The 15,392-nt window shown below is 43.7% G+C and overlaps 1 protein-coding gene across 2 annotated transcripts in view; it reads right to left on the bottom strand.

Moving 5' to 3' along the window:
* The window catches only part of CERS5 (ceramide synthase 5), a 29,396-nt gene extending 17,692 nt beyond the window's left edge, over nucleotides 1-11,704 (bottom strand). Inside the window, exon 1 of one of the 2 annotated variants that reach the window (XM_035002693.1) lies at nucleotides 11,421-11,704. In XM_035002693.1, coding sequence (XP_034858584.1) covers nucleotides 11,421-11,617 — 197 coding nt within the window. In that variant the 5' untranslated portion in view covers nucleotides 11,618-11,704. The remainder of the gene's footprint in view (nucleotides 1-11,420) is intronic. The other variant, XM_035002692.1, reaches the window with a different exon arrangement.
* Between the last annotated feature and the right edge of the window lie 3,688 nt (nucleotides 11,705-15,392).

Below are 15,392 nucleotides of genomic sequence, written 5' to 3'. Positions count from 1 at the left end.
CCACTGGATTTGGCAACTTGGGAGATCTGTGGTAATCTTCACCAAAGAAATTCCAGTAGAATAGAGACTCTAGAGAGAGTAGTGAGTTACAGCAGTGGAAGATGTAAGGAGGAAGAAGGAGGAAGTGGAAATAGCTCAGATTCTTAAGCATCTTGGCTAAGAGAAGGGAATCCCTTCAACTTTTGGCACGGAATCACTCTATAAACTAAGATCCCTGTGCTTCAGATCCATTCTCTTCCTGATCAGAAATTTTATTCTATTTATTCCTCTTTTTTTCTATTATCTTCTGCCTCACTATTTCTTTCTTCTCATCAGACTTAAACACGCTCAAGTTCTTCTCATCTTTAACAGCTCTCCCTGCCCCTACTACCCTCTGGCACTCTCCCACCTCACAACTGTGAAGTTCTTGGAAAAAGTTCTCTCCTCAAGCCTTCTCTTTTAACTCCCACTCATTCCTAGCCTTCATCCCTTTCTCATCTGGCTTCTGTCCCTACACTCCATTGGCACTGCTCTTGCCAAAGTTGTCAGTGATCTCCCTACTGTGAAATCAAATGGATGCTTTTCAGTCCTCTATCTTACCTGACCACTCGGCATTATTCTACACTACTGACCATGCCCTCCCTCACGAAATGCTCTTTTTTCTTAGCTTCCTTACTGCCATACTCTTTCTAGTTTTCTCCCTCTATCTCTCTGGCAGTAGAACTAGACTGCTTGGTATGCACTGCTAGTTGAGTCACTTGGACATGCTACTTAACTTTCTCTATGCTCCCTTTTTTTCACCTGTAAAACGAGGATGACTGTAATATCCACCTACTATGGATATTAAAGTTACTATGAGAACTCAATGTTTAGCACTGAGAGCAGTGCCTGGGACAAAGTAAGTACTTATTAAATGCTAACTACTGATATTATCAAATACTATAAGGTTGTCATACCTCTTACCTCCTGTTGGGTTTTTATTTTCCCCTCTGCTAAAACATGCTGTTTCCTCAGAGTTCTATGCACGTTCTTTTCTCTCTACACACTCACTCTGGTTGATCTTATTCAATTAGAGCAGAAGGTCTCAAGGTATAGTCTACAGACCGCAGAGGGTCCCTGAGACATTCTCTAGAGGCCCACAAAGTAAAACTATTTTCAAAATAATTTTGAGACATTATTTGCCTTTGTTACTGTGCTGACATTTGCAATGACAGTGCAAAGCCACGGAAGATGAAACCTGTAACACTGGAGAATCTATCAAGGCAGCGGCAGCAAACTGTAGTAGGGGTTATTGCCTTCTTCCTTGCTATGTCCTCATAAGCCAGTTCACTTAAGAATGTCCTTGATGAAGCAATACAAATGACTGATTTTAATAAATCGCAGCCTTTGAGTATATTTTTAAAAAGCATTCTGTGATAAAATGGGAAGTACACAGAAAGCACTTTTGCTGCACACCAAAGTATATAGTTGTCTCACGGAAACACTTGTTCAACTGAGTTGTGCGCTGAAATATATCACTTTTTTCAAAGAATACCATTTTTACCTGAAAGAATGGCCAACAGACAAACCAAGGTTATTTGGATCTGTGTTTTAGGAAACATTTTCGTTCTTTCTTTTTTTTTTTATAAAGGTGAAACACATTTATTTTTTTCAAAGATTCCACCTATTTATTTGACAGAGAGAGACACAGCGAGAGAGGGAACACAAGCAGGGGGAGTGGGAGAGGGAGAAGGAGGCTTCCCGCCGAGCAGGGAGCCTGATGTGGGACTCGATCCCCAGGACCCTGGGATCATGACCTGAGCCGAAGGCAGACGCTTAACGACTGAGCCACCCAGGCGCCCCAGGAAACATTTTCTTGAAAATGAACAAAATAAGCCTGTCTCGTCAAAAACAACAAAAAGCTATTGCCAATGATAAAATTCAAGCTTTTAAGTGAAAATTGTAATTTTAGAGAACTTATATCCACCTTTGAGCTTGATAGCTTCCCAATGCTTCAGGCTTTCATGATAAGACTGGTTCTGATGAGATTAACTAATATGATTTTTTTAATACTGTATAAAGAAATGTATTGACATTTGGGAAATCTATATAACTCAGTGAACCAGTATTTTTCTTTCTCTTAATTGAAGTACTTTTATTTTATGTACAAAGAGTTAGCATGAAAGTAGGTATCTTGGATATCTGCAGTTAAGGTAGATAAGCAAGCAGTTCACTTAATCCAACTTAATGAAGCCTATATCCTTTGCATACTGATGGAAACAATGGTAACACACAGAGAGGCTGTATTTCCAGATCAGTCCATGCTGGTTTGAGCAGATGTGCAAGCATGAGAGCTTTTTTTTTTTTTTTAACATTTTATTTATTTATTTGAGAGAGACAGAGCGAGAGAGTGGGAGAGGGAGGGGGAGGGGGAGAAGCAGGCTCCCCGCTGAGCAAGGAGCCAGATGGGGAACTCAATCCCAGGACCCTGAGATCATGACCCAAGCCGAAGGCAGCTGCTTAACTGAATGAGCCACCCAGGTGCCCCTCAACTTTATTTTCAAATATGGAAAAACTAATAGGAATAAGGGATGCTCAATAAATTTTAAGAATGAAAAAGAATGCTGAGAACAAAAAGTTCAAAAATTACTAAATTATACTAGCACCTATGTGCTGATGACTCCCAACCATACCTTATTTTGTCTATCTCCTATACATAGCACCCAGGCCAGTGTATTTTTCTGAGTAAATTCTTTTTTTATTTTTTATATTTTTAAAAAAGATTTTATTTTTAAGTAATCTCTACACCAAACATGGGGTTTGAACTCACAACCCCAAGATCAAGAGTCACATGCTCTACCAAGTGAGCCAGCCAGGCACCCCTTCTGAGTAAATTCTTGAGGATAGGATTTGCTATCTACAAACAAATGTGCTATACATATTTGTTGTACATATATGTGTATTCTTTGCAGTTTCTTTTGAGGACTGTTTTTTTTTTTTAATTGGCAAATTTGTTCTTTTTTTTTTTTAAGATTTTATTTATTTCTTTGTCAGACAGAGAAAGTGTGTGCATAAGCAGGGGGAGTGGCAGGCAGAGGGAGAAGCAGGCTCTGGCGAATGTTCTTAAAGCAGAAGCAGATTAAAAAGAAAAAGACCTCTATGATATATATTATCCTAAACAATGGCAAGGCACACACTGTGGATTTATAGCAGACTATTCTTCTCTCCTTCTTCCACTTTCATCAGTTATCTTCACTTAGACCTGTAACAGGTCCTTAAAGCATTAAGATGATTAATACCTGTGTAATTTGATGTACCTACCAGGTGCTGTGATGAGAAGGATCAGCATCCTGCTTACATCTAACCTCACTGTAAGGGACATAAGTCTTGAGATAGTAAGAATTACATACAGTATGTATGTTAAAATGTTTCAGACAGACACAATTTAAGACTAAATTGTAGTATCACTGTATAGTAGCCAGTGAATGTTTTACTTGCTATAGAGCAGCAGTTCTCAAAGTGTGGCTGAAGAATAGCTGGAGGCCCCTGAGACTCTCATTGTTAAAGAATTTCTCCCTCGGGCGCCTGGGTGGCTCAGATGGTTAAGCGTCTGCCTTCGGCTCAGGTCATGATCCCAGAGTCCTGGGATCGAGTCCCACATCGGGCTCCTTGCTCCTTGGGAGCCTGTTTCTCCCTCTGCTTCTCTCTCTCTCTGTCTCTGTCTCTCGTGAATAAATAAATAAAAAAATCTTAAAAAAAAAAAAAAAAAAGAATTTCTCCCTCTCCAACTATATACATACATTTCTTTCATTACACATATTTATCTTTTTAATTTTTTATTTCTTTCTTTTAGGGAGGGGGTGGGGGAGAGGGAGAGAGAGAATCTTAAGCAGGCTCCCCGCCCCGTGCTTAACCCAGCCCAGAGCCCTATGGGGGCTCATCTTTTATCTTTTATCTTTTTTAAATGGACAAGTGACTATATAACTTAATGTATTTGCTTACAGTAGAAACATACAGATGTGCGAGTGCCAAGAGGTGGTAGAGAAAAAGGTTAACAAGAAACTCTTCCTTAAGAAAGCTTTTACCATCCTTCAGAGTCCAAGACAAGTGTTTGTTAGTGAGACATTAAGCCTATATTTTAGGTAACTGTTAAAAGAAGTGAACCCACCTCCTCCAAACTCCCACAACAGTCTTTTTTTCTTTTTAAAGATTTTATTTATTTATTTATTTGACAGAGAGAGAGAGATAGCAAGAGAAGGAACACAAGCAGGGGGAGTGGGAGAGGGAGAAGCAGGCTTCCCGTGGAGCAGGGAGCCTGATGTGGGGCTTGATCCCAGAACCCTGGGATCATGACCTGAACAGAAGGCACACGCTTAAGGACTGAACCACCCAGGCCCCTCCCGTAACAGTCTTATGCATACATTTATTACACTGTATTTTAAACCACTGATTTTCTTGCTTTCTTCCTGAGAGTAGACACCATGACTTATATTTTTATCCATGGCACATAATTTGACATCTGGCATATACTAAGCTCTCAATAAATAATTGCTGAAGGAAAAAGAAAATGGGTAGGAACTTAATTCTCAAGTAAAAAGTGAAGTGTTTCAAGGAAATGTGCCGACCTGTTCTCCTGGGTCATCAGATAACCGGCCAGCTCCATGTAGGAGAAGGTCATTGATTTCTGGGGAATCAGTAGAAATTCAAGTTAACAAATTTCAGTATAACTGGAAATTTCCCCAAGAATAATTAAACACAACCACAACAACCTGATTGGGTTTGAGACCCTCGGTGCCTATTGAGACATCTTACAACTGCTGACACTATCCAAAAGCCAAAGAATACAAGGAATAGCCCCCTTTTCTTTTTTAAAAGACTTTATTTATTTGAGAGAGAGAGAGAGAAGCAGTCTCCCCGCTGAGCAGGGGGCCCGATGTGGGACTCGATCCCAGGACCCTGAGATCATGACCTGAGCCAAAGGCAGATGCTTAACCCACTGAGCCACCCAGGTGCCCCAGGAATACCCTTTTTAAGAAATTCCATAATTTTGATCAGAGATAAAATACTGTGATTATTCTTAATGTCTTATCAGGGCTGTGCAGCACCCATGTACATATAACTACTTGACAAACTTGTTTGTTTACAGATCATTAACTACTCAACTAAGAAGACATGCAGAAAAGCAACACTACAGAGCAATGCTTGGCTAGACTGGATCATTCAGTGATTACTCAAAATAGCCTATAACGTCATTTATATCATTCAGGAAATTATTTACATTTTAAAAACCCCAATTTTACCACAATTTTTAGAAAAACCTGTTGTTTAAAGCATGGTCTGATATACTTAGGACTGACCACCTTCTGGTCATAAAAATATGAATCAAATGTGAATTTACATTAAAATTCTTTTCAGTTATAAATATTTGTTTGAATTACTTACCAGCATTGCTTGGTAGAAATATAATACAGGCCACATATATAATTTTAAATTTTCTAACAGCCACATTCAGAAAAGGAAAAAAGAAACAGGTAAAATTAATTGATAATATACTTTGTTTAACCTGATATATCGAAAATACTACCACGTCATTATGTAATCAATGTTAAAATCTGAGATATATTACATTCTTTTTTTTTTTTTCCCTTCACTGTCTTCAAAATCTGGTGCGTATTTTACACTCTGAACACATCTAACTAACACATCACATCTGGACTAGTCACGTTTTAAATCCCCCAAAGTGGGGCGCCTGGGTGGCTCAGTCGGTTAAGCGACTGCCTTCGGCTCAGGTCTTGATCCTGGAGTCCCGGGATCAAGTCCCGCATCGGGCTCCCTGCTCGGCAGGGAGTCTGCTTCTCCCTCTGACTCTCCTCCCTCTCATGCTGTCTCTCATTCTCTCTCTCTCAAATAAATAAATAAAATCTTTTAAAAAAATAAAATAAAATAAAAAAATAAATCCCCCAAAGTTAGTGGCTACTGTACTTAACAGCACAGTTTTAGATAATTCAGAGAGAATTCTTCACATCTGGGAAAACTGTTTTCAATTTTTTTTTAGTTAGAAGTGATTATGATTTAACTCCTTTTGCAGTTAACATTTCAATTAACTTCCCCAAAGATTAAGAAGGAGTGAGTTTAAGCACAAAGAGTCCAAAACTCAGTGAAGGGCAGCTTTTATCTGCCTAAAAATACCTCTGGAGAGGAAGCCAAAATGAGGTATATCTCCCTTTCCACTCTATTAAGAAGGGTGCAGATTTCACTTGCTTGCCTCCTCTTCATTAATTTCTTAACCCATTTAGGAGACCTTAGTTTTCTGAATTGGGCAGTGGCTAAAGTAAAAATATCTGACGTTTCTTTTCTGTGAGAATATACTGTCCCCAGGGATAAGTCAGGAGCCTGACCTCAGGCATGACAGTATTCAGAGTTTTCTGCAAAGCATTAACACCCACTGCACACAAAGGGTTGGGGAAAGAAGTTTCCCCAGAGAGAGGATAGACACGGCTTCTGACCGTCTGGAGCTTATTAAGAGGTGGACTCTTAGATAAGGGCAGGGCCATGTGACTGTCTTTTCCAATCTTGCTCTGCTGCATCTGCAAACCTGATTTGATTCTGTGATTTACAATCCAATAACGCCCAACAGAATACTTTTAGGGATGCAATGGAATGGGCAGTCTCTCTTACAGCCTAGTCAGCAGCTATGTCCATTTTTCCCAAAGCCTCTCTACCCTGTCTAGAGGACCCACTAATATTGGGTCACGATGCTGTGACCTGACATGGATCTGGGAGGAGGGCAGCAGGCCTGTCAGGGAGAGGAAAAAAGTTCTACCTCCACTTAGCAGAAGTGGGGAAAAAAAAAAAAAAAAGGCAGTATGTAGCAGAGGTAGCAAGGCTTACAAGAGGAAGATGAAATGAGTGGTTGAGAAACGTGCACACACAAAAAAAATGAGTCACTACTCTTGTTGTCAGTTACATGACAGGCCAGCAAGTGAGTCTGTTCAGTCTCCTGTGACAGAGGATGGTATTGAGAAGGCTCTTTACACACTCCAGTGAGGTTGCTTTGGAAGTAACAAGAGAGAAGAGGGGATTGGAATAATGAATGAGCAGCAAGCACAGCTCTAATCTATCTCCTGCATAATTCACCAAATAATTTTCTTCTGGCAACACAAAGCTCCTACTGCAATACCATATTCAAAATAAATGAGCCTATATAGCTCTGATGGTATCAATATTAAGTCTCAAGCTCCTACTTGATCCCAAGAAACAAGTGCTCAAGTGACTAGATATTAAATTTCAAATAATTTTATCATGAACTTAATATGAAAAAGTTTTAAAAAACAAGTGGAAGTTTCTCATCCCTATTTTGTTAGGGCACAGGGTAGCGTGAATATGTGTATGGGGGGAGCGGAGAAAGAGAAAAAAAGCTGTAGAAAGGTGCACAACATGCACATATAGCATGATGAAATTTAACCAGAAACAAAGGAATTTTAGTTTTGCCTCTCTCAGTCAAGCCAAACATCTATTTCAGGTTGAAGATCTAGATTCTGGTCACTCCTCTGGGCGTCTGTGTAGATGAGGATGGACCCTTCTCAAACATTCAATAAATATTTACTGACCACATGCTATTCCTGAGGCATTTTGCAAGGTGCAGGCCACCACAATACAACCACTCACCAGAGGCCCACAAAGGAAAGCCTCCATTCTTTGGTAGGTAATAATCTCCTACCTGCAGTTCTTCAGCAAAATAGTTAGCTAGATACAAACACTTTACTTATTATGGTCAGGCGGCTTTTCTTTTTCTTTTAAGATTTTAATTATTTATTTCACAGAGAGAGACATGGAGAGAGGGAACACAAGCAGGGGGAATGGGAGAGGGAGAAGCAGGCTTCCCGCTGAGCAGGAAGCCCGATGTGGGGCTCGATCCCAGGACCAGGATCACGACGCGAGCCGAAGACAGACGCTTAACGACTGAGCCACACAGGTGCCCAGTCAGGCGGCTTTTCAAGTCATCCCTAGCAGAGGTAGTTCTCCAGGGAATGTGGGAACTTAAAAAAAAAATAAATGCTCAGTGTGGTTGATGAAAAGGATGAGAAAGTAAGACCAAACTGTAAATGCTATCTCTATTCTTCGGGATTTTTTTTTTTAAGTTTATTTTTTAGGGGCGCCTGGATGGCTCAGTTGTTAAGCGTCTGCCTTCGGCTCAGGTCATGATCCCAGGGTCCTGGGATCGAGCCCCACATCGGGCTCTGCCCGGCGGGAAGCTTGCTTCTCCCGCTCCCACTCCCCCTGCTTGTGTTCTGCTCTGTCTCTCTCTCTGTCAAATAAATAAATAAAATCTTAAAAAAAAAACAAACCTAAGCATTTAAAAAAAAAAAGTTTATTTTTTAGTAATCTCAACACTCGCAACTTGGGGCTTGAACTCACCACCCCGAGATTAAGAATCCCCTGCTCTTCTGATTGAGCCAACCAGGCGCAGCTATTCTTTGGGAGATTCTTTTTTATTTTTTTAAGATTTTATTTATTTATTTATCAGAGAGAGAGAGAGAGAGCACAAGCAGAAGGACAAGCAGGCTCCCCACCGAGCAAGGAGCCCGACGTGGGACTCAATCCCAGCGTCCCCGGATCATGATCTGAGCCAAAGCCACTTAACCAACTGAGCCACCCAGGTGTCCCTCTTTGGGAGATTCTTAGCACAAATAGCAGTAATTTATCAAGGGGCATAGTGTCAGACTCATTAAAATATGCAGAACAATTTGAAACAAAAATTTGAGAAAAAAAATACAGTCTTCAAGTCAAATACATTATATTAAATAACCAAGAATAAGATGAGCATGGGTTTGTTCTCCAAATCCTAGAATACTAGGAAGAGGTGGTTAAACCTCAATCCTTGAAAAAGGGTTTAAGGAACAGGAAAAGATGGCCACATCATACAGTGGAAAGAGCACGAGGCTTGGGAAAACGATCTGGATCTTAGTTCTAGTTCCTCCCCCAGTGAGTATGAAACCTCTGAAAAGCTGCAGGATGTTTCGAAGACTTAGTTTACTGTCTATAAAAAAAGGCTGGAGTTATAGCTCTTACAGTCTATGATTACTACATGAATCACTTCCAGAAACCAAGCAGATAGGATCTGAGAAATGAGAAAACCGTAGGAAAGACAATTAACTGTACCAATATATATATTTTTTAAGATTTTATTTATTTATTTGACAGAGACACAGCGAGAGAGGGAACACAAGCAGGGGGAGTGGGAGAGGGAGAAGCAGGCTTCCGCGGAGCAGGGAGCCCGATGTGGGGCTCGATCCCAGGACTCTGGGATCATGACCTGAGCCGAAGGCAGTCGCTTAACCAACTGAGCCACCCAGGCGCCCCTGTACCAATATTTCTAATATGTCTTTTACTATATTCTAAGAGTGGCTTCAACTACCTTTATGGAAGGCCAAGCAAGAGAGGAACCGACAATCCTGTAGTCAATTCTACTGCTAAAAGTAGTAGGTTTTATAAAAAGAAACAAAATAGCAAGACTGCTTCTAGGGTTAAACTTTCCTAAGATCAAACATGAGATGAAAAAGATGCCTGACCTTATTAGCCAAGGAATATCATACTAGAATGCTTTCAGCTCAGTATTCCCATCCACCCTTACTCCCCGGACACTGGAGCACCATAGAAACATTCAGATAGAATTCGCACAGGTAAAGGATCCTTTCCAGTGGCTCTGACAGGGGATATATAAGTCTTCACAGTCATCTGAGGAAACTCTTTGGAACTCTGAAGATATATCCAAGTTTATATGAAATGGGTATTTATAAGCAACAAGCTATTTTCTCTTACCACTGACATGAAGAAATTTCCATGTTGGCATATATTTGTATGAAAAGCAGAGAAATCCTTTCCTAGGACAATTAAATTTTTTCTGTCCTGAATTGTGTATTTTCCTTTTTAGACATTACATTGTCTTTCTCTTTTTTCAGCCCTCATATACAGTTGCCAAGGAGGAGAGTATCGGGATCTAGGTTATTCCTAAGAGGGAAAAGTGGTTTGTGCGCCTACCCCAGGAATACTTAATACAATGACTATACTTCAAAAACTGCAACACTAAGTTCCCAAGGACTCAGAAAAGGCATTTAGACCTCTCAGTTTCATTTGCTTCAGTTAAAAACAACTTTATTTTTGTACGTGAATGTCTGACAGAGCACTCTGGTAACAATACACAAACACTATGAATAAATGGATGAATGACAAGCTAGCTACATATAAAAATATTTTATTAAAGATTAGTCAGAAATAGTACGCAGTTTTGAAAAGTAATCCAAAACACATAATACTACTTTTTCAGAGAGTAACAGATTATTTGCAATATATCCCCATCCTAGAAAGGGCCTTTCTGCTCTACATAAGGGCCAAATGAACAATAGATGTCTAAGTGCCATCCTCATTACCTGAGACCTATGCGGAAAGAAGTCTCCGTTCCTGGAGTCCGAGTAGATCTGATAAAATCACCCACAGCTCTAAGTCCACATTATAAAAGCACCACATCAAGTCCTCTGTGAACACTGTACCTTAGCAGATACTAACCACTCACTCAAGGAAAAGTGAAATCACTTTTACTAAGAACACACGGTCAGGAAAAGAATGTTGTGATTCTGCCAAACTCACTTAGAAGCTGACTCAATACAGGTGTCCTCCTTTAAGCCCTACGGCTCTCATCCTTTCAAAATTACTACTCCTCCTTCCATCTCAGGCCTCCAAGGCCAGTTCTGCAACTACTCTGACACCTTCCCATACTTTGGAAGCCTCAGGCTCCACCACGCCTTATCCCTACCAGATTTCTATTCTCTTGCGGGCTCTGGCAGCGGTTTTTTTTGGGGGGGGGGATGGATATATTCACTCACACACACACGTCCATGAGCTGACAAACCAAGGCTTGGGGCCTAACCCTGTTCCCCTCAACTCTCAGAAGTGTCCTCACAAGTCGCAGATTCCCAAGAACCCGCTCCTTTCTCTAGGAACGGCTGGCTCTTGCGTTAACCCTTCAGTTTCCACAGCCCCGACTAGTGCTGGTTCCTGCGGCCCTTTCCTGTTTCTCGCTTCGGCTGTTCGGGCTCTCGGCCGCAGCTCACACACAACCTGTTTCCCGTCAGTAGAATCCTTGGAGGCTGGGAACGGACCTAAGAGACCCCCCAGGCGACCTCCGGGATCTGAGAAGGAAAGGGCCCAGGCGACGCGCCCCACCCCCCCGCCCCGACTCCGGCTCTTCACTGTCCACGCCCCAAACTCTGTCTTTACCTAGGCGCCGCGACCACCTCGGCCCCCCTCCGAGCATCCCGCGCGGCGGCCCAGGCTCTCCCAGCCCCCTGCTTCCGGGCTTTCCCGGCACTTCTGCTTCCGGTGCTCGGCCTCTCCGCCGAGCCTGCCCCACTGGCCCGCGCCCCGGCCCCGGCCCTCCGCGCCGCTCGCTCCGGGACTCTCACCGCTCGAAGAGCAGCCGCACGGAGAATATGCCCGCCGCCACCGGGAACACCGAGAGGATGTGCTGCGCCCGGGGGTAGCCGTAGCCGTCGCCCGGCCCCTCAAGGTCGGCCCAGCTCACGTTCTGAGGCAGCCAGAAGCGTTCGCTCCACAGCCAGCCCCACAGCAGGCCCAGGGCTCCCGCCGCCGCTGTCGCCATCTTACGCCCGCCCCGCGGCTACCGCCGCCACAGCCTCAGCTGCCGCCACAGCCAACGGAACCCGCGAGGAGGCGGCCCCGGGGCGGGGCTGGACCGGCGGCCACCCCCTTCCGGCCCCTTCCCGTCCCCAGCAGGTCTCAGCCCGCCTCCTCCGTGGGGCCGGGCCTCTTCACCGCCCATCTCGGCTCCACACCCACCCACCTTCCTGACTGCGGCCCCCGGGGCCGCCTCTCCTTAGGACCCCGCCCCCGGCCTGGCCCCGCCCCGCCCGCCCCGCCCCCATCCAGTCCCGCGGGCCTCAGCTCTGGCCCCGCCCATTTTTGGCCAAGGGTTTCGGCCACGCTTCTCCTCCTCCGCCACGGCCACACCCCTACTTCAGGCCTAGCTCCCTGAAGGAGACGCTCCTCTTTCTCAGCCCAGCGGTCCCAAAGGCTGTCCCCGCTCCCGCAGGCCGTACCTACGTCTCTGCTCCTAGCCCGTTACTGGGGCCCACCTCAGCTCAGATGGTGCCGCCTGAACTCTTCCCACCTCTACCGTTTTTTGCTCCCAGCTTTTTCCTTCCTTCGTGTCCTTCCATGATCTCAATGCCCTTTCACTGCTTTATCTCTTAAAATGGACTTCTGAAAATCCTTTTATTCTTCTCATGGGTAAAAGGAAATGGAAGATATCCAAAGGATATTATCCAAAGAAAAATACAAAGGAAAAAAAAATAAATGATGGCCAATATTTAAGGAAGCTTACTGTGCCCGGTACTGCACTGAACACTTTAACACCAGTTATTTAACTTCATCGTCCTATGAAGTAGGTATTTACTATTTTATCGATGGGTAAACTGAGGTCCAGAGAGGTTAAGCAGTTTGCTCAAGGTTATATAGAATCGTGGTAGACCTGGGCTTCTGAGCTAGAAAGTCTTTAGACCTTGGAACCCTGAGCCCTTATCTTACAAACCTCCGTAATTTTAGGTTACCACATTAAACATTTAACTGTTTTGTGGATCTACATAAACAAGAAGGGAAGCCATAGACAAGAAACCTTCAAAAAGCTAAATTCAAAATTGTCCCTCAACTGCTGGAGATTCCTGAACCCTGAGTGCGGTCTGTTTAAACCCTGCTGTGAGGTTAATTACCACAGGCTAACTAGAATGACCTGAAAAAAAGATTAAAAGGATTGAATCTCTACCTCTTGTTCAAGGACAGATAAAGTAACTTTATAACTAGTAAGGCAAGCTTACACCAGAAGTTAGAGTTTCAAGGGGAGAGGAAGAAGGGGGGGAAAGGGTGCCATCCTGAAGTAGACTAGGTTTGCTTTAGCTCAGTGGTTCTCAAACTTAGGGTACCACAGCTTGGATATTAGCTTGTCCCATCTCTCACATGGAGAGTTTGCTAAAAGTTTTCTGGGCCCATCCAAAGAAATTTTGATTCAAGAGGTGAGACAGGGTGGGGCCTATGAATTTACATCTCTCATTTCTAACAAACTCATAGGCAATGCCACTGCCTCTGGTCTGAGAACCACTGCCTGGAGCCATTTATTCCTAACCCAGCAATAGCTTAATGGTAACTACCCTATATTCAAGGTACATTTTTTTTTTTTAAAGATTTTATTTATTTATTTGACAGAGAGAGAGACAGCGAGAGCAGGAACACAAGCAGGGCGAGTGGGAGAGGGAGAAGCAGGCTTCCTGCTGAGCAGGGAGCCCGATGTGGGACTCGATCCCAGGACCCTGGGATCATGACCTGAGCTGAAGGCAGACGCTTAACGACTGAGCCACCCAGGCGCCCTCAAGGTACATTTTTTAAAAAGTAAACTTGGGGGCGCCTGGATGGTTCAGTCGTTAAGTGTCTGCCAGGGTCCTGGGATCGAGCCCCGCATTGGGCTCCCTGCTCAGCGGGAAGCCTGCTTCTCCCTCTCCCATTCCCCCTGCTTGTGTTCCCTCTCTCGCTGTCTCTCTGTCAAATAAATAAATAAAATCTTAAAAAAAAAAGTAAGCTTGGGACGCCTGGGTGGGTCAGTCAGTTAAGCATCTGCCTTCGGATCAGGTCATGATCCCTGGGATAGAGTCCTGCATCAGGCTCCCTGCTCTGTGGGGGGGGCCTGCTTCTCCCTCTCCCTGCCGCTCTCCCTGCTTGTGCACGTTCGCAGGCTCTCTGTCAAATAAATAAATAAATCTTAAAATAAAAGAAGTAAACTCTCCTTGATCCCATGGGAATTCAAATCAGAGTCCTGAGGAACAAAGAACATACTAACTTGGCATGCAGGAACAAGCACACAGTGATCTTGGTCTCAAGGTCTATCTCCCCAAAACCACATTTGTACCATTTCTCAACATCTTGGCTGTTAGAAAATATATAGTTGACGAAATATGTAATGAGAGCAAACTTTGTGCAGCTTTCACCTTGTCCAGGACTGATCCAACCAGCAAGCTGGTAGAACTAAGTTGGCCCAATAGTAGTCATGAAGAGTCTCCTTAACTATCTCAGGTCCCAAGCTGGCCCCTTTTCTTGCTTCACTGGCAGAAAAACACATCTTGTTGCCACCACTGACATACCAAGCCCAAACAAGTTGCCTTCAGAGAGCTGAAACATTTTGTTTGGCTATAGGTTCTTCTGTTTTCTAAGAATGTTTAGTATTATCTGGTCATTCTTTTTTTTTAAGATTTTGTTTATTTATTTGACAGTAAGAGAACACAAGCAGGGGGGAGCGGCAGGCAGAGGAAGAGGAAGAAACAGGCTTCCCGCTGAGCAGGCAGTCCAATGTGGGGCTTGATCCCAGGACTCTGGGATCATGACCTAAGCTGAAGGCAGACATTTAACAGACTGAGCCACCAAGGCACCCTTCCGGTCATTCTCCTGATAGAAACAACCTTTTATTATATTGATATGGAGCTAGTCCTTCTTTCTACTCTCTGTACCTATGTCTATCTTAGCCCTTGAAAGGCAAAGAAAATGGTTCTTCTAAGGTTAATCTCAGTCCCTGCATATCTGATTTATGGTGACATATTCAACTAATATCCGTAAGTGTTGGCCATAGACACTCAGACTTTTTTGTATAAAATCAGTAGATTCAGTGAGTACCACGTAGATGGGTTGGAGTAGCAGTGAGTCACACAGTAAAGGTGGCTAAAATCAAGCCAGGATTGGATATTTTATGGATGTCATCCTGGATGAACTGTTGAGTGAACAGGGCTTTCTAAATGACTTCAGCCTGTGATGGGGCCCAGAGCAGAAAAGAGTACCCTGCCATCCATTTGGAAGACCAGGCAAGACCCTGGAACATACAGTGAGTGATCCTGGAAAATGTAACAGATGACTCAAAAAGCATGCCTATCTCCAAGGAATTCACACTCCCACACTTCCATTAAAAAAAAAAAAAAAGTGGGGCGCCTGGGTGGCTCAGTTGGTTAAGCGACTGCCTTCGGCTCAGGTCATGATCCTGGAGTCCCGGGATCGAAGTCCCGGGATCGAGTCCCACATCAGGCTCCTTGCTCAGCGGGGGGTCTGCTTCTCCCTCTGCCCTCTTCCCTCTCGTGCTGTCTCTCATTCTCTCTCAAATAAATAAAAAAAAATCTTAAAAAAAAAAAAGTGTTGGGGTGCCTGGGTGGCTCAGTCGGTTAAGTGTCTGCCTTCCGCTCAGGTTATGATCCCAGGGTTCTAGGTTCGAGCCCCACATCTGCTCTGCAGAGAGCCTGCTTCTCCCTCTCCCTCGGCTGCTCCCCCTGCTTGTGCTCTCTGTTAAATAAATAAAAAAAATTTTTTTTTAAAAAGTGCTTTAGCTATTG

This window comes from Mirounga leonina, unplaced genomic scaffold, assembly GCF_011800145.1.
Source record: "Mirounga leonina isolate KUSES-001 unplaced genomic scaffold, KU_Mleo_1.0 Mir_126, whole genome shotgun sequence".
NCBI classification, from domain to species: Eukaryota; Metazoa; Chordata; class Mammalia; order Carnivora; family Phocidae; genus Mirounga; species Mirounga leonina.
The sequence above is the reverse complement of the archived record's forward strand: the minus strand, read 5'-3'. Positions and strand labels throughout refer to the sequence as shown.